This window comes from Ochotona princeps, chromosome 33 (genome assembly GCF_030435755.1).
Source record: "Ochotona princeps isolate mOchPri1 chromosome 33, mOchPri1.hap1, whole genome shotgun sequence".
Taxonomy (NCBI): Eukaryota; Metazoa; Chordata; class Mammalia; order Lagomorpha; family Ochotonidae; genus Ochotona; species Ochotona princeps.
The window spans coordinates 1,389,185-1,408,096 of record NC_080864.1 but is presented as its reverse complement, the minus strand read 5'-3'; the positions used below and the strand labels follow the sequence as shown (position 1 = coordinate 1,408,096).

Sequence of the window (18,912 nt, the reverse complement as noted above, 5' to 3'; positions counted from 1 at the left end):
CACATGGGCGCAGGGTCCCCAGGCTTTGGGCCGTCCTCCACTGCTTTCCCAGGCCACAGGCAGGGAGCTGGATGAGAAGTGAAGCAGCCGGGATTAGAACCAGCGCCCACATGGGATCCCGGCTGCAACGCGAGGATCTTAGCCACTGAGCTATCGTGCCAGGCCCTGTGAATTTTTTCATCGAGGTTGTGCCGAAAGGACAGCTGGGGGAGAGTAGCCCCTCCCCGGCCCCCTCCTAATCGGTGCGCCCCTGCCTGCCCAGTGACTGAGCACCATACAGCCACCATCGCCATAGCCTCGTTCCCAATTCTGTCTCCTCCCCTCTCTCTCCCCTTCTTCTCTTTCTCTCCCCTCCACCCTCTCTCTCTCTCTCTCTCTCGCTGGGAGACGGGACCCTGAGCTGCCAGTCACTTCACAATGTTCGCCCTTGGTGTCGGAGTAGGCCATCCCTCGCATCACAGTCGCCCACCGGCTCAAACTGGGTAACCCCGCACGCGGGGGCCATGCAGGAGACAAGCAGGTGGAGCCATATGTGCCCAGCTGGTTCCCTTCCTTCTTGGGGCCAAGGCCACCAAGGCACATGGAAGGCCCTTGGAACACACACACACACACACACACACACACACGGCCACCACAGGACACTCACCTGGAAGTTGAAGAGGTGCCCCCCACCACAGGCTCAGCCATTTTGCCAAGGCCTCCAGGGGGCGGGGACATGGATTTTCCCACACAGTTAGGGGTTTGGCCCTGGGTCAGCAGCTCCATAAAACATGACTGATAGGTTGTTGGAGGAACAGTTAGTGTCTGGCTGGTGACTTGGACATTGGAGGGACCTCAGGCAGACCACACCTGCCTCCCCCATCCTGCCTGGGGCAGTGGTGACCAGGGCTGGGAGCAGGCAGGGACTGGACACTGGGGAAGGGGCCGTGGCTGGGGTCCCCCACGGAGTTGCAGTGACCTCAGGGGATCCAGCTGTGGTGTCTCCCAGCAGGTGGAGCCTGAGGGATCAAAAGATCTTCCAGTTGCTGTTCACAGCCCCAAAAAACCCTGCCCCAGTCATGCTGGGCCCTGCGGAAGCCCGGAGCCTTGGCGCTCGGCTGTCTCCACGCGCCCTACCCGACCCCGCCGCCCCAGTGATGAGATTATTTGTAAGATTCCCCAGAGACATAAATTCATGTCTGATGTGTCCGGAGTGCCTGGCTTACGTCCCTGGAAGGTTGTGTCCTCCCGACTCATTTCTGTTGCCACCAGGGACGCATTTGGTGCTTTTGCTGGCTGAGCGGCATTCGTGTTTGTGTGTGTGTGTGTGTGTGTGTGTGTGTGTGTGTGTGTGTGTGTGTGAGAGAGACTGCTCTCTGTATCCTGTAATGGACAGCTTCCTCCATGTGGGATCTTGCACTTGCGCTGGGATCCACCGGGGAACCCTGACGGTTCATGAATGGATTTCTGTCACTGGCTCTTTTAAAAATGTATATGTATTTATTTATTTATTTATTATTGGAAAGGCAGGTTTACAGAGAGAAGGAGAGACAGAGAAAAAGATCTCTTCCCTCCGCCGGTCTACTCCCCAAGCAGTTGCAACGGCCGGAGCTGAGCTGATCTGAAGACAGGAGCCAGGAGCTTCTTCCAGGTCTCCCACGCAGGTGCAGGGTGCCCAGCACCTGAGCAGCCACCCGCCGCCGCCCAGGGTGCACACAAGTGCAGAACACAGAGCCTGGTCTCGGATGGACGTGTGCTGCGTTCTCACCCGGCGCACCTGCGCCATGCACCTGCCCTGCCTTTCCCGCGAAGTTGCATGTGTACCCCTGGCCCCCTCGGGGCATCCGACCACTGTCCCAGCTAGGTGGACAGTCACTCCCCAGTGTGGCAGGGGAAGTGCCTGGAGCTGGGGGACCCTCCCTCCCGCCCTCCACGGGCACTCCCGACCCCTACGCTGCTGCCTGCAGCTCCACCTCTGCGTGGATCCCTGTGCCCAGCCAGTAGCAAATAGCCACCAACACCGCCTGGGACGCTGGGACTGTGCCTGGGCCACCTGCCAGGCTGGACGGTTGGGAGGCCAGCTCCCACAGGGTGGGGCCCAGGAGGCCACCCAAAGCTTTTATAATGCCAGGAGGGTGGTGGCGGCGGGGGCGCCAAGGAGTCGGGCAGCCGCGGGCTGAGCGGAAAAGCCTGTGTCCCCAGCTGACAATTCCCAAGGGAGGGTCCCTGAGGTCGGCAGGGTCCTGCGGGGTGAGAGTCAGAGGGGAGTGTGAACTTGACTGACGGCCTGGGGGTCCTGGAACCAAGGGGGAGAGAGAGAAAGAGGAAGAGAGATGGGCCTGGCGTGGTGCTTTGCACATGCTGGGATCCCATGTGGGCGCCGGTTCTAATCCTGGCAGCTCCACTTCCCACCCAGCTCCCTGCCTGTGTCCTGGGAAAGCAGTGGAGGACGGCCCAAAGCCTTGGGACCCTGCACTCGCGTGGGAGACCCGGGAGAGGCTCCTGGCTCCTGGCTTCAGATCAGCTCAGCTCTGGCCGTTGGGGTCACTTGGGGAGTGAATCATTGGGCGGAAGATCCTCCTCTCTCTCTCGTCTCTGTATATCTGCCAGACGAGCCCACACCCTGCGCGACCCAAGGCACACGCTGCCGCTTTCATAATGGTATGTTTATATTTACTTACCCATTTTACTTATTTGGAAGGCGGACGCTCAGAGAGAGTGGTCTTCCACCTGCCGTTCGCTCCCCCTCACGGCCACAACAGCCCAGGCTGGACCGGGTTGGAGCTAGGAGCACCATCTGGGTCTCCCCACAGCGGGGTGGGGGGAACCTCAGCCCTGGAGCTGGTGTCTTCTGGGGGCACACGTGATCAAGGGAGCTGGGACTTGGATCCAGGTTTTTTTTTTTTAAGATTTATTTATTTTTATTGCAAAGTCAGGCATATAGAGAGGAGGAGGAGAGAGAAATATCTTCTGTCCAATGATTCACTCCCCAACTGACTGCAACAGCCAGTGCTGCGCCGATCCGAAGCCAGGAGCCAGGAACTTCCTCCAGGTCTCCCGCGTGGATGCAGGATCCGAAGGCTTTGGGCCGTCCTCAAGTGTCTCACAGACCCTCCCCATCCTCTCACTCAGGGGACAATGAGGGACGTGGTAGGACAGGGTGGGCAGCAAGCACAGTTGGATCCAGGCTCCCAGGCACTGCCGCCGTCCCACTGTGCCTCACCCTGCCCACAGTGTGGACAAGAGGCCCTCGAGGGCTGGCCACCCACACGGGGCCCCCAGGGTCACAGCTGGCCAGCCTGCCTTGGAGGGGAGGCCAGAGATGGACTAGCTGTGAAGTGGGCTTAGGGAGCACTCCGGCCAAGGCCGAGGTGTCCTCCACAAGCATCCCCACTGAGGCAGCCCACCACCCAGGCCCCTTGGTCCATGGTCCTTTGCCCATCAACTGGCCAGGACCAACACGCGCCGATGCTGCCATCTGGTGGCCACAGTGGGGCGAGTTGGCTGAAGATCGCTGAGTCAGTGTTTGGGGGTTCAGGGGAGTCCAGCTGCCCTCCAGCCACCCGGCCTCTCGGACGCTCATCCTCCCCTCCGTCCCACCAGTTTCTGGGGTTCCCACCTCAGGCTCACCCACCCACCCATTTATTCTGGGCCTCTGTGGGTCACAACAGTCCAACAGGCCAGCCCTGGTAGGGGCGGGGGCAGGGGCAGACCAGGTCAGTTGGTCTATTTGTCCCTTTCGGGTCCCCAAGTCCACCAGGGGTCCCTGAGTGGGGGACCTTGCAGGATGACCCCGGGGAGCAGTGGGAGACGGGCAGCCCCATGCGTGCCTGGCCCGTGGGCACCCAGGCCCCCCACCTGGCCCTGTGGCTGTGTCCTGGGCTGCTCGTCCAGAGCCAGATGGGGAGCACCCAAGGGCGGCTCTGGCTTCTCCTCCAAGGCTTCAGTCACCTCTCCTGTGTCCCACGATGACGGCTCCAGCACCGTTAGGGCCTGCTGTGGGTACACCTCCTCTGGGAAGTCCTCTGGGCTGGTCCACAGCCAAGGCTGGAGAGTGAGAGGGTGGGACCCTGATGGCTGGTCCACACAGGGACAGCCCAGGTACTGCTGGCTGAGTGCTGAAAACCCTGAGAACTCTGTGAACTTGAACTTGGCTTCCCTGCGCCCTCACGCAGATGGACTTGGCCATGGCTCCCTCTCAGCTTCATACAATCCTGCAGGGCCCTTGGACTTCAGGCATTGGCTCAGGGGTGAGCCTGTGATGCAAACTGAACCAATCAGCAATGGCCCTGAGATTGTTGTGGGCTGCGGTTGCCAGGGGAACCAGACAAGCTGGAGGAAGACCAGGGTGCGCCCCCTCCGTCCAATGGCAAGAGTTCGGAGGAGCACCCCGTCAGCCCCCAACCTCGGACCAGAGGGTGCACCCATGAGATGGGACCATGGACGTGATGCAGGGGTGCTCACCTGGTGCCCTGGGGAGCCGGGGATCTGGATGGCGGTGCTGGCACGGGGGGTGGGCAGCGGCGGGCACAGGAGCTGGGCAGCCCTGGGAGTGGGAGGAGAGGGGGAGGGAGAGGGGGGAGGGGACTGGTGAAAACCCACTGAACTGTCACTTTGTAGCTTCATGTCTTAGTCTGCCACACCCGGGGAAGGCGGCTGGGGCTGGAGGTGACACCCCGCGCACACTGCTGGGTTCCCCACCAGCCCTGGGAGCCTCGCTTTACTCCATGAAGCGGACACCCTCCAGTCCGGTGTCCACTCATGTTGGGGACCCCGCAGGGGCCGGGCGAGGGACGCAGGCTTACTTGGTGAGGCCCAGGTACCCGACGACGCCCAGGAGGAGAACGCTGACAAAGCTTCCCAGTGAGGCCAAGACCACGGCCACAGGGGAACCCCGGACTTCTAGAAGGAGCAAGGAGCTGGGGTTGAGGGGGAGAGACCTCCCACCCACCCACTGCAGCAGGGGGTCGGGGGATGCACCTGTTCCACGGCTCAGACCCAAGGCCTGGATGGCCTCGTGATGAGGGAGCTTTTGTATGGGGTTTTGAAGGCTGAGTAGGAGTTTGGGAACTAGTGAGGAAGGTGTAACGTGGAGCGCTGGGGAAGGGAAGGACAGGGAGGCGGAGGACGAGGTGGGGAGGCAGGGCCAGGGGGCCAGCTAGGGCTGAGCGCTGGGGCTGAAAGTGGGTCACGGGTGGGGCCGGCAGGGAACATCACAGCAGGCAGGCATGTCCGCCCATCCAGGCGCACGCACTCACCTACGCGGAAGCGCTGGGGCGGGCTCCAGGCACCACGCAGCCACGCCGTGTCCGCCCGCACCTGCACCGAGTAGACTGCGCCCGCACGCAGGCCACGCAGCGTGAGCTGCGTCTTCGTGGGGTCCTGGGACTGCTCTGCTGGGAAGCAGGGAGAGGGCAGGGGCCGTCAGACACCCCTCTCCTCACCCCTGCAGGGCCGAGGGGCCACACGCTGGACCAGGAGGGGAGCCCCTCACCTCACCCTACCTCCGCCCCACCCCACCACCAGCTCCTCCTGACATCTCAGTGCACAGGTTTGGACGTTTTCTGTCTGACCCTGTGGGTGTTTGGGGAATGAGCCAGCTGATGGGAATTCTGTCTCCTGAATGCCTAGACATCCTCTGATTTTTTTTTTTTAATAAAAAATCGTTATTCGTTTTATTGGAAAGGCAGATTTACAGAAAGATTTGCTGGTTCACTCCCCAAAGTGGCTACAACCACCAAAGTGGAACCGATCCAGGCCTCCCACGCGGGTGCAGGGTCCCAAGGCTTTGGGCCGTCCTCCACTGCTTTCCCAGGCCACAGGCAGGGAGCTGGGTGGGCAGTGGGGCAGCTGGGATTAGAACCTGCACCCCTATGGGATGCTGGCTCTTGCCCAGAGAGGACAAGCCTGTTGAACCACGGTAGCCATGGTGACGGTCACTCATGCCCTGACCCTGCCACCCACCTGACACTCTGCCTTTCTCTTCGTCGCGGCAGCGCACGGTGTATTTCTTCAGCACACCGGGGCAGGCACTCAGCGGGGACGGCGCCCAGGCCACGGTCACCGAGTCATGGCTGTGATTCCTCACAGAGACGTGATGTGGGGTCCCAGCCAGGGAGGCTGCCATGGGTGCAAAGGTCAGAGCTGGGCACAGCCGGGTCAGCCCCTCTGTCCTGAGCCTCGGGCGTGCCGTGCCCAGGGGATGGCTGAGCCGCTGTGCTTGTGGCACGGTAGACAAAGTCTCTGCCTGCAGTAAGGGCATCCCATAATCAAAGCACCAGTTCGAGTCCCGGCTGCTCCACTTCCCACCCAGCTCCCTGCCTGTGGCCTGGGAAAGCAGTGGAGGACGGCCCAGAGCCTTGGGACCCTGCACCCGCGTGGGAGACCCGGAAGAGGCTCCTGGCTCCAGTCTGGTCCAGCCCTGATGCTTGCAACCATGTTCAGGCGTCCTCGGAGCCCCCAGGGCTGGCTTGCACACGGCAGGTAATTCCCTGCGCACCTCCCACCCCCAGGCCTCCCACTGACACCCCTGCCCAGGCCACACACTGACCATTGCCCCCGAAGTGATAAGTGGACAGGACTGTGGTCCAGGAGGTGGGCTTCTCCGGGTGGGCAGAGGCGAAGACCATGACATGGTAACAGTCCTCCTGCTCCATGTCCCCGGCACCTGGTGTCCAGCTGTTTGTGTCTGGGAGGAAAGGCAAGGGCCAGGCAGCTAATACAACTGCCAGAAAACTCCTACCCATGCTGTAAAGCCCTTTCACCCATGCCCAAGCTCCAAAATGCCTTTCCTAGACAGGTCACTCTGCTTAATCCCCCAACACTCCTCTTGTATCTATTCAGACCTTTATGCTCCCGTAGTCTGAGGTCCAGACTGACACTGCCCCCCGCCCCCTGCCACTGCAGGAGGCTCCGGGCAGAAAGTAAGGGAGCCAGGACTGCCTGGGTGTCACCTGCTAATAGCCTCATTAATTTGTCACCCCGTTTCTCACCCTGAGAGGTGCGACTCATACCTGTGACCCAGCCTGGAACTGAGCCCAGAGACACAGCATAACCTGTGGGATGGGATGGAGGGGGGCCCCATCCCAGCCTGTCCCTGTCTTGTAGGGTCCCCCGTGCAGGTCTTGGTTGGGGCAGGTGGGTGTGCTGAGAAGGGACAGGGGAAGCAGATGGCACCTCACCCATGCCGGCGCTGGCAGTGGGACCAGGGTCGCCGCCAGCGGCCTCTGTCAGCCTGCAGCCGGCCGGGCCTGCCCCCTGGCGCTGCAGCCGCCACTCAATGCAGTACGTGGTGTCCTGGGCACGGGCTGGCCAAGTCAGGATGGTCCCCTGGGGCCCCATGCTGACGTTCAGGGTCCCTATTTCTGAAAGGGGGTGGAGGGAGAAGAGACAGCGACCGAGCCATCAGGGCTGAAGCCTGCGTCCAAGGCCACCCCCGCCCGTCTCGTTGCACCTCCTCCCTGCATGGGGTTGGCAGCAGTGGAAGTGTGAAGACGCTCCTGGCCAGACTGCGGAGGCAAGGCGGCGTGTGGGATCAACACCAGAGCCACGAGGACATGCCCGCCCCTCCGCCTTCCCACGGTGAGGCTGGCTGGCTACTCCCCTGGGTTAAGCATTGACTGTAAACACCAGGCCCACACCGTAACGGACATTGTGGTTAAAAAAAAAAAAAAAAAGACTGGTTTATTTGAAAGGCCGATTTACAGAGAAAGGAGAGACACAGAGAAAGAGTTTTCCATCTGTTGCTTCATTCCCCAAAGAGGAGCAAACAGCCTGGGCCAGGAGCCAGGAGCCTCTTCCGGGTCTCCCACACGGGTGCAGGGTCCCAAGGCTTTGGGCCGTCCTCCACTGCTTTCCCAGGCCACAGGCAGGGAGCTGGGTGGGAAGTGGAGCAGCCAGGATATGAACCAGCACCCATATGAGATGTTGGTGCTGCAAACAGTGGCTGAATCCACTATGCTGCAGCACTGGCCCCCCTCATCACCCCCATGGGCCCAAGGTTACTGGGCCAGGCTGAGACCCAAACCCTAAATCAGGGCCTGACTGAGCCACTGCTGGGCAGCCCCTGAAAGCAGCTCCCCCCGACCCCCATCCCAGCCTCAATGATCTCGCCCGTGTAATGGGTATGGGTAGCAAAAAGCCCTCCGGTGAACCACGTTTTGCCAAGATGCCCTGTAAAGGCTAGCAGATGGCGGATCATACGTTCATGCGGTTGGTGTTACTGTGTTTATTTGGGGCAGCCATCAGGCCTGGCGTGGCTGGCCGTACCTGCGCTCGGAGGGCCTGGAGGGCTTGTCCTGTCATTGCCCTGCACACGTATGCCCCAGGAGGCAGCAGGGGATGGCTCAAGCCCTTGGGCACCTGTCATGCCACGTGGGAGACCCAGAAGTAGCTCCTGGTTTATAGTGTGGCCCGGTCCTGGCAGCTGCAGCCGTTTGGGGAGTGAGCCAGCAGGTGGAAGATCTCTCCATCTCTCTACCGTTTGAGCAGATCCAATAGGTTTCACACAATTCTGAACTTGACATGTCCGGCCGTGAGTCTAGTAGCGACTTCTCGCAGTCCAGCTCCTGGGGGTGGGATGGGGCGCAGCTTCCCTCCCACCGTACCTGTGTGGGTGTCAGCTGGGATGTGCCAGGTCTGGCCGGGGCTGCTTCTCGTGCCAAAGCGATCGCGGGTCAGGAGGGTGACATTGTAGGCGGCCGCCGAGAGGAGCGGCCTCTTGCCCAGGCGGAGGGTCCTCGTGGCGCTGGCCTTGCAGACACATGACAGCATGTGCAGGTGTATGAAGTAGGTCACCTCGGCGCCGCGGGCCTCCAGGTCCCGGCAGCCCTCCGGCAGTGCCAGCGGCGGTGGCTGGTGGCAGAGGAAGAGGCAGCAAACCCCAAGCCCTTTTATAGTCAAAAATTCACTAATTTGTATTTGCAAGTCACAGAGAGAGAGAGATCGCCCACCTGCTGATTCACACTCCAAATGGCCGCAGCAGCCAGGGCTGGGCCAGGCTGTGGCCAGGTGCCAGGAGCTCCATCAGGGTCTCCCACGTGGGTGCAGGGGTCCAGGCATGCACCATCACCTGCCTCTAAGGGGAGGTTGCTGGGCGGGATGTGCATCCAGTTTGTGCCTGGTTTAAGTTCCTGGTGCTCCACTTCCCGTCCAGCTCCCTGCCTGTGGCCTGGGAAAGCAGTGGAGGACGGCCCAAAGCCTTGGGACCCTGCACCCGTGTGGGAGACCCGGAAGAAGCTCCTGGCTCCTGGCTTCGGATTGGCTCAGCTCTGGTTGTTGCGGGCATTTGGGGAGTGAACCAGCAGGTGGAAGATCTCTCTCCCTGTTATTTTGCCTTACAAAGAAATAAGCTAAACTTTCTCAACAAATCCAGTGGCTGTATCGGTGAGCCCGTCCTGAACGTCTTCTCAGAGAAGTCGGGTCCCACTGCCTTTCTGGCCTTGCCCTGGTATCACCCATCCCACCCCACCCGCCGTCAGACAGGTGCCAGCTGCCAGCCTCTGCTCACACACCTACCACGGCCCCACGACCTCAGCGCTAATCCCTGCGCCTTGCTCCCAGCCCCCAATTCTCCCAAATGTCTGCCCGTTACCTTGCCATGCACGGTCAGGATCCTTTTCCCATCGCCTCGCAGCGGCTCCACGGCCAGCCGCACTTCAGGCTGCGGGGGGCGTTCTGCGATGCGAGAGAAGACGTGGAGAGCGCGTTATGGGTGGTGGCTGCCATGTGGAACCCCAGCCGCGTCAGCACCCCAAGACAGACCAGCAGGGCGCAGGGGCACGGGGGCCAGGGGCTGACGCCCCCACACCCTCCCTTTGGGGCCCAGGACTTGCATACTCTCTCACCAGGGGGGACGCACATGGAGCTGCCCCAGCTGCTCCAGGGACCCCCAGGGGTCCCCGACCCCAGGAGCCACCTGCGACGTCGGAGTTGCAATTCCTGAGCCACGTCCATCTCCAGCGGACACAGGCAAGACTCTACAGTGACACGGGGAGTGGGGAGGGGGTGTCCAATATCAGGTCCCTGGACTGGGCCCAGCATTTGGCTTGGTGCTGCAAATGGACCTGCTGTGCACATGTTAGACTCCGACTGTATACAGGGACGGCGTAGGAGCAAGTTGGGGTGTGGAGGGGAGTGTGTCCACGGGGCCTCCCACCTGACCCACTTCTGCCTCTTCAGCCCTCCCTACTCCCCCCACACACAGACAGTAGGTGCTCAATAAATGCACATCGCTGTTACTCTCACCTGTAGATCTGTCACTCTGGGGCCCGCAGTCGCCCTGGAAGGAGACAACGTTGCTAGGTTGTTTTGCATTAAGGTGTTTATTTAATTTTGTTAGACAGATTTACAGAGAGAAGGAGAGACAGAGATAAAAACCTCCCATCTACTGGTTCACTCCCGAAACGGCCACAACAGCCAGAGCTGAGCCAATCCGAAGCCAGGAGCCAGGAGCCTCTTCTGGGTCTCCCACGCGGGTGCAGGGTCCCAAGGCTTTGGGCCGTCCTCCACTGCTTTCCCAGGCCACAGGCAGGGAGCTGGGTGGGAAGTGGAGCAGCGGGGATACGAACCAGTGCCCACATGGGATCCCGGCACATGCAAGGTGAGGACTTTAGCCACTAGGTTAAAGATCGAGCCCCCCAGTTTTTCATTTTTAAGTGTAATTTTGTGAAAGGCAGCATGAAATCCCAGATGGGATTGAGGAAACAAGGTTGGTGACATTTAAACCAGCACTGGAGTTTGTGTTACAAGATGAGATGCCCGGTTCTTGTCCCGGCTGCCTTGGGACCCTGCACCCACGTGAGAGACCCGGAAGAGGCTCCTGGCTCCTGGCTTCGGCCTGGCCCAGCCCTACCTGTTGTGACGTGTGAGGAGTGAACCAGCAGGTGGCTGTGGCCTCCCTCACTTTTGAGATAAAAATGTTCAGAAATGTGAAACATGGGGATGTCAGAGGCCCCTACTTCACACCCATTTCCCTGATGGGCACACCGAGGTATGAGGAGTGCACATTTGATTTCAAGGGGAAGTGGGTCCCAAGCTGAGGCAGCTATGTCTGTGGGATAATCCTAGAAGCCACATTTCAGTCTGGAGGTCCTGTCTCCCCCAAGCCAGGAGCCCCCTCTGGGGACCAGGTCACCCGTGGGCTTTCTTGTACCACCCCACGTTGCCCTGGCTACAAAGGCAATGACTGAAGAATTTAAAGAGTGACTACGGGCAAGGATGGGTGGCTGCCTGGAAGAGGAGGCACTGGCCTCAGAGGAAGGAGCCCGCAGGTGTAGGGCGCAGACAGAGTGGGGCAGGGAGGTGGGGCTCAGAAAAACGCACCGACATCCATGGGCTGCTGGGTGTCCGCCGCCGAAACTGCACCTGGACGCCGTCCGGCTGGCCTTGGGCTTCCCACTGGACCTGCAGCTGCCCCGGAGCCCGGAGCAGACTGAAGGGCTCTTCAGGGGGGTCATATCTCACTGCAAGGAGAAGTGTGTGTGGGCAGGACTGCCTTGACGCCCCTGTCTCCTCCCCCAGGGCCAGCAGCTGAGCCCCTCAAACCTTTCCCACGCAACGAGTCCCCGCTCAGCCCGCGGGGCTGCGGTTTAGACTCAACACTTTGGCAGCCAACCCTGTTCCTGATGGCATCTTTAAAATATTAACAACTGGGGCCAGTGCTGTGGCTCAACAGGCTAATCCTCCACCTGCAGTGCCAGCAGCTCATAGGGGCGCCAGTTCGTATTCCCGCTGCTCCACTTCCCACCCAGCTCCCTGCCTGTGGCCTGGGAAAGCAGTGGAGGACGGCCCAAAGCCTTGGGACCCTGCACCCACGTGGGAGACCAGAGGAAGCAAAGGCTGGAGCTAGGGGGAGCATGGGGCACTCACCCCAAGCGTAGAGTTTCAGGGTGATGCTGGGTGACTTCTCTGTCCGGTTAGCGGAGCGGGACTCCACCCAGAGCGTGACGTCTTCCAGCACGTGCACCCCGTCTTGCTCCGAGAACTGGAGTCCGGTGGCAGGGCCCGCTGGGAAGTAGCAGCAGCGCTGGCGGCTGGGGAGGCAGGACAGACCCACGAGGTCCAGGGCACCCCAGGGGCAAGAAGCTGACCTGGACTTGGTGCATTGCGACACATCTGGCAGCTTTTTCTTACAGCTTTTACTGGCGGGGTCCCGTGGGGATCGAACTGGGCAGGAAATGTAGGGGTCCCCCGGGATTCCCAGCAGGAGGGGCCACAGAGGAAAGGACGAAATGTGTAGGTAGAAGGATGGGTGGGTGCATGGATGGGTGGGTGGATGGGTGGATGGGTGGGTGGATGGGTGGATGGATGGGTGGATGGGTGGGTGGATGGGTGGGTGGGTGGATGGATGGATGGATGGGTGCATGGATGGGTGGATGGATGGATGGGTGGATGGATGAATGGATGGGTGGATGGGTGGGTGGATGGGTGGGTGGATGGATGGATGGATGGATGGGTGGGTGGGTGGATGGATGGATGGGTGGATGGATGGATGGGTGGGTGGATGGGTGGATGGATGGGTGGGTGGATGGGTGGGTGGATGGATGGGTGGGTGGGTGGGTGGATGGATGGGTGGACGGATGAGTAGATGGATGGACGGATGGGTGGATGGGTGGGTGGATGGATGGATGGGTGGATGGGTGGGTGGATGGGTGGATGGGTGGGTGGATGGATGGACGGATGAGTGGATGGATGGACGGATGGGTGGGTGTGTGGATAGGTGGACGGAAGGGTTAATGAACAAATGAAGAGGTGAAGGTGAAAGAATGGCTACTGGGACCCGCATAGCCGCCCACCCTGAGATACTGCATTCCTTTCTCCCAGTGATCCCTTCTGAGTGGAAAAACCAGGTCATAGGTAGGTGTCCTGACCCAGCTTGGCCACACAGCTGCAGAGGAGAGACATGCACAGGGCTGGCTGGTGGGTGAGGGCGGGGTGGGGGGGGCCAGAAAGATCCTCACCAGCATCTCAGGAAGTGGCTGACCCCGGCCACCGGCCCCTCATACTGCCACGAGCATTCATAGCCCTCGCCGGGGATCCGGTAGCAGCTCAGGTCCTTGGGGCCCGTGGCTGAGCCTGGGAGAGACCCTGTGGATTTGGGATCAGATGAGAGAGGGGAAGATGATCTTTGCTCTGCTATGCCTACCCAGGACACAAGCTCTGTGATGCTGAGCTGCCCTCTGCCCCAAACACCTTTCCTCCTGGTCTTGACACCCCAGTTCCTCCTTCAGGGTCACTGACCAACCAAAGTATTCTGGGGATGCTACCAGGGAGCTGAGGCTCCAAGGGGAAGGGGCTGCTCCAATTAACCCTGAACCTGCCAGTGGGCCAACAGACTGGGATTGTATCTATCAACCCACCCTTCACTCACCGCATCCACCCACCCACCCACCCACCCATCCATCCATCCATCCATCCACCCATCTATCCATCCACCCATCCACCTACTCACCCATCCATCCATCCTTCCACCCACCCATCCACCCACCCACCCACTCATCCATCCATCCACCCACCCATCCACCCACCCATCCACCCACCCACCCACCCATCCATCCATCCATCCATCCACCCATCTATCCATCCACCCATCCACCTACTCACCCATCCATCCATCCTTCCACCCACCCATCCACCCACCCACCCACTCATCCATCCATCTACCCACCCATCCACCCACCCACCCACCCATCCATCCATCCATCCATCCACCCATCTATCCATCCACCCATCCACCTACTCACCCATCCACCCACCCATCCACCCACCCACCCACCCATCCATCCATCCATCCATCCACCCATCTATCCATCCACCCATCCACCTACTCACCCATCCATCCATCCTTCCACCCACCCATCCACCCACCCACCCACCCATCCATCCATCTACCCACCCATCCACCCACCCACCCATCCACCCACCCACCCATCCACCCACCCATCCATCCACCCACCCACCCATCCATCCATCCACCCACCCACTCATCCATCCATCCACCCACCCACCCATCCACCCACCCATCCATCCATCCACCCACCCACCCATCCATCCATCCATCCATCCACCCACCCATCCACCCACCCATCCATCCACCCACCCACCCACCCACCCATCCACCCACCCATCCATCCATCCACCCACCCACTCATCCATCCATCTACCCACCCATCCATCCACCCACCCATCCATCCACCCACCCACCCATCCATCCATCCATCCATCCACCCACCCATCCACCCACCCATCCACCCACCCACCCACCCACCCATCCATCCATCCATCCATCCACCCACCCATCCACCCACCCATCCACCCACCCACCCACCCATCCATCCATCTTCCCATCCATTCACACACCCATTCATCCGTCCGTTCATCCATCCATCCACTCACCTGCCCACCAGCCAATCATTGGTAGCCCACCCATTCATGCGCCACCCCCCCACCCAGTCTGGGCTGTAGGATGCAGGTGGCTGGGACAGAAATTTCCAAGGAGGGGGACAGGTGGAGCCCAGTATAACCCTCATCCCAGAATAAGGAAGCTGCCCACACCTGAATCTGTGTCTGGATACGGCAAGTCCTGAAAACAGCACCTGTTGTGTCCACAGTCGGCTGCAAAGGCAACAAGAGAGGTCATCCTGTCCTTTATTATGTGGGGGGACCTGCACCCCGGCCATCATCTACCCAGCCACTCACCACCCAGTAATCTGTGAGCGTGTATATTCTGTCATCCACCCATACACTCACTCACCTTTCACCAATCTACCCACACACCCATTCATTTATCCATCCATTTGTCTATCCATTTATCTGTCCACCCACCACTGGGTAGCCCTTGGAGATCGGATAGAAATTCGATAGTGGGGAGAGATACATGGTTGGGAGTCTCTATAGAGATGTCTTCCCAGTGGGAAAGGGCTAAAAGACACGGAGAGAAACAGAATGAGTGAGGGGCCCCCAGCCCTGAAACAGGTGCCTGAGGAAGAAATGGAGACAGCATGACCAGCATGGGGGCCGGGATAGGGGCAGGAGAAAGCCTGATCGAGTTGGCTCACCCACCAGCAGCCAGGACTGGGGACAGGTCCCCAGTGAGCAGCAGCACCCAGGCAAGTTCAAGTCTGCAGCCAGGAGAGGCAGGGAGGGGCTGCAAGGACTGTCACCCAACATTGGAGGAACTCACCCCAAGCCCCTTGAGCAGATCAGGACCCTGAGAGGACAAAGATGTCCTCCAGGGTTCCACTGCTTATCCTGGAAAATCGCTGGATGCTGAGGGTCTCCTGCCAGGGTTGTCGATCCATGGCTACCGCTATCAAGTCATCCCTTGGTCCCTGCCGCCACTGAAGTAGCCCAGGACTCCCGTCCCCCTGCTCAGCGCTGGGCTGCACTAGGGCCAGCAGTGCCCTGTGTCACTACAGTGTATGGAGCCGGCATCCTGCTGATTCCTGGATGGCAGAGATGGAAAGCCCATGCACAGAGAGGTTAAGAAGTGACCCGAGGTCACACAGCAGCAACGGCAGAGCCTGGATCAGGGTCCAACCTCAGTTATGCATAGGGGCCAGGCCCCTTCTGTGCGTACATAAGAACGTCTATGGGGGAAAAATGCCTATGTGCCCGTGCCTTGGTTCAACTGGCTAATCCTCCATCTCCAAGCGCCAGCATCCCATGTGGGCGCTGGTTCAAGTCCTGGCTGCCCCACTTCCCATCCAGCTCCCTGCCTGTGGCCTGGGAAAGCAGTGGAGGACGGCCTTGGTGGGACCCTGCACCTGCGTGGGAGACCCGGGAGAGGCTCCTGGCTCGGATCGGCTCAGCTCCAGCCATTGTGGCCTTTGGGGAGTGAACCAGTAGATGGAAGATCTTTCTCTCTGTCTCTGCTCTCTGTAAATATGCTTTTCTGTTAAAAATAAAAAGACCAGAAGGGACTAGTAGTATTGGTTACCATCATGTCACTTAATGTCACTGAGTCTGAAAACCCCTCCCCCCAAATTAAAAAAAAAAAAAAACATAGCCATCGATCTTCCATTTAATAGAGGGAAAGACAGAGGTGCAGCTTTGAGTTCTTGACCCTACACACACACACACACAGCCCCCACTCTACAAGAGGGCTGCAGAGGAGGTGGCACTTACCGCCTTGCCTTGGTACCAGGAGGAAGAAAAGAGCCAGCCGCCACACTGCCACCCATGTCCCCATCAGCCTCGGGCACGCAGCCGTAGTCCCGGGGAGCTGCGGGTGAGGTCTCAGCACCCCATTCCTTGTCCCAGCATGCAATGAAGCTGAACCGGAAAAAAAAAAAAAAAAAAAGATACCACTCCCTCCAAAGAAAAAAGTGTCACAGCACCTCCCAGGACAAGTCAAAGCGAAAGAGACAGCCAGGAAGGCAGCTCGGTGGCGGCGGCCTCACCTCGACCACAAAACCATGCTGGGACAGTGCTGCTTCTGAGTGAGGCCTCCGACCCTGCCGCCCCCAGCCCTGGACCCCCGACCGCCACCCCCACCTCCAGGACCCTGTCTGGCCTTGCTTCAGGGGGTCCCGGTTCACAGTCACACTTTTAAGGCCCCAGAGCTGCCCGAGTTTTCTGCGCTCTCGGTCTTGGCCAGCTGCAGATTTATTCTGTTGCGCACATTGGTAAGACAGCCCTGGGTGAGATGCTGTGCCCTCCTCCACCCCAGACTGCCCGCCTCCCCACGTCACAGCCCAGGGATACCCGGTTCCTAGGTGTGGATCCCACGGCTCAAAGCAAACATTGGTATTTCTGCTTCCTTTTTTTTTTTTTTCTTTGCAGTCTCCTGGCCTAACGCCACGTGCCCACACCCTTCACCCCACCATATCTGAGGGGAGGCAGACAGGGGTCTCCCCTGCCCCCCGCGTGAGCCTCCATGACATCACGGCGCCAGGGGGTGACGCATGCGAGAGCTGTTTTGTAGAAAAGTCCGACCCAGACCGATTGGCAGCCAGGAAGCAGAAAGGGAACTGTGGTTTGCAGGGGGTAGAGGGAGAGGAAAGGAGGGGAGGGGGAAGAGGAGGGGAGAAGGAGGAGGAGGAGGGTTCTGAGCTGGAGGCTTGCTTTCGGGGGACAATCAAAACCTAGAATTAGATGGGAGGATTTCTTAGCTTTCGGTCAATTCTGGGTGATGCAATTTTTGTGAAGTTGTTTATTTATTTAATTGTTTGCCTTAAATGAACTGGGGGTGGGGTGGGGAGGTGCTGATGCAATGGTTCAGTGGCTAAATGCTTGCATGCGCTGGGATCCCATAGGGGCACCACCTATGTCCCATGTCCCGGCTGCTCCACTTCCCATCCTGGCCTGGGAAAACAGAAGGGGCCGGCCCAAAGTCTTGGGACCCTGCGCCCACGTGGGAGACCCAGAGACCCCTTTCCCCCTTCCCACCCACCCCCAGCCTGGGCCCCTGTGGCAGCTGGACTGGCCCCCCAGGATCAGGCGCCTAGAGGGTGACCTCATCGGGCTGCCAGACAAAGGGGCAGTGTCCTGGGGCTGGCACCGCGGGCACAGTGGCCCCATGACCCCGCGTACAGAGAAGGTCCTTCATTGGCCTGTGGGGCACACCCCCACGCGCACCCCAACAGGGTAAAAGGAGCAGGGTGTGCTGGAGGTTGGACCTACGTGCCCCTTCGATTGTTCTCCCAGATGCTACCCCAGCTGCCCACTGCCCACCAAGGCTCCCTTTACCAACCTGCCCCATGGGTGCGTGGTAGCCAGGACCAAGGAGGGCAGGGTCCCTTGCAGGTTCTCCCGCCCTCCCACCAGCCAGGACAGTTAGCATCGCTGGTGGCCCCCTGCGGCCTTTTCCCACCACCACCACCCTGAAAACAATCCTTGGAAGAAAGAAAAGATGGAGGGGTTGAGGCACATGGACAGAGGGAGATGCAGAGAGGGACACATCCCAGCCAAGCCCCCTCGGGGTCCAGGCTGGACGCTGGGACACACACAGGCTGCAGGACGCGGTGGGTTAAGCTTGGCAGGCTGCCTGGAGGAGGAGATGCTGGAGCTGCAATTTGAATAAGATGTTGGGGCTGGGGGCTCCACAGCTGGGAAGATGGAGAGGGGGAGCTGGATGGGGGATGGAGAGGGGGAGGGGGAGCTCCAGGCAGAAGTTGCAGCTTTCTCTCTGGGCACTGGGGAGCCATGCTGGGGGTGTGAGTACTGGGGGACACCAAGGTCTGGCCTGAGGCTCCTTCTGAGCCACCCCAACTCCCCATGGCTGCCGCTCCCTCCCCCACCTCTCCCAGGGCCCCTCACCCCGGGCCCCACCCAGGGCTGCCCCACTTTCACAAGCAGGCTGAGCAGGAAGGATTGGGTCACCCGGGGCCGGAAATCGTGACAAGTACAGCCACAAAACTTCCTCCCCCATCACATACACCCTTCATGGAGAGGTTGGGAGACCCCGATTCTCTAGAGGTGCCGCCCCAAGCGCCAAGTCACCTTGGGGTTCCATGTCCACTGCAGCCCAGACCCCTTCAGGGCTGGTGTGATGGCTCAAAAGGCTCATCCTCGCCCTGCAAGCGCCGTGACCCCGTAGGGGCACCGGTTCAAGTCCCAGCTGCTCCACTTCCCACCCAGCTCCCTGCCTGTGGCCTGGGAAAGCAGTGGAGGACGGCCCAGAGCCTTGGGACCCTGTACCCGTGTGGGAGACTGCGTGGAGCCCTCGGAGGGCTGGAGGGTGACCAGCCCATGGGAGATCGCTCTGTCTTCCTGTGTTGCAAAACAGTCAACATCGGATGTCTTGATTCGTTAGGGAAGTGTTGGGTGTTTTTATCAGCAGATGCTGCATTTGGGGGGTGTGAGGTGAGAAATGGGTGGCCTGACCCGTTGCTGGGCCTCAGGTGACCCCAGCAGGAAACCAGAGATGCCAGCGGGGTGGGGTGGGCGGTGCTGCTGGAGGGGCGTGCCCTGTTCCCGGTGGGCGTGGCCCGC

At 60.2% G+C, this 18,912-nt stretch overlaps 1 protein-coding gene across 1 annotated transcript; it reads right to left on the bottom strand.

Moving 5' to 3' along the window:
• Window positions 1-3,697: 3,697 nt before the first annotated feature.
• IL12RB1 (interleukin 12 receptor subunit beta 1) lies at window positions 3,698-16,192 on the bottom strand. The gene is made up of 16 exons (XM_058658067.1): window positions 16,105-16,192; window positions 14,533-14,592; window positions 12,939-13,065; window positions 11,848-12,011; window positions 11,302-11,441; window positions 10,225-10,258; window positions 9,825-9,956; window positions 9,572-9,654; window positions 8,586-8,832; window positions 7,161-7,343; window positions 6,530-6,667; window positions 5,944-6,099; window positions 5,238-5,372; window positions 4,785-4,881; window positions 4,444-4,525; window positions 3,698-4,026 (listed from the first exon to the last, which is right to left on the bottom strand). Exons 1-16 carry the CDS (start codon window positions 16,166-16,168, stop codon window positions 3,706-3,708), a joined length of 2,163 nt encoding a protein of 720 aa, XP_058514050.1. The 5' UTR covers window positions 16,169-16,192; the 3' UTR covers window positions 3,698-3,705.
• Between the last annotated feature and the right edge of the window lie 2,720 nt (window positions 16,193-18,912).

Coding starts and splice junctions, on each gene's coding strand:
- IL12RB1 (XM_058658067.1), bottom strand. CDS start 16,168: ATGGGGACATGGGTGGCAGTGTGGCGGCTGGCTCTTTTCTTCCTCCTG. Junction 14,593..16,104: donor CCTGGTACCAAGGCAAGGCG/GTAAGTGCCACC, acceptor TTGCCTTTGCAG/CCGACTGTGGACACAACAGG. Junction 6,100..6,529: donor TTATCACTTCGGGGGCAATG/GTCAGTGTGTGG, acceptor CACCCATGGCAG/CCTCCCTGGCTGGGACCCCA.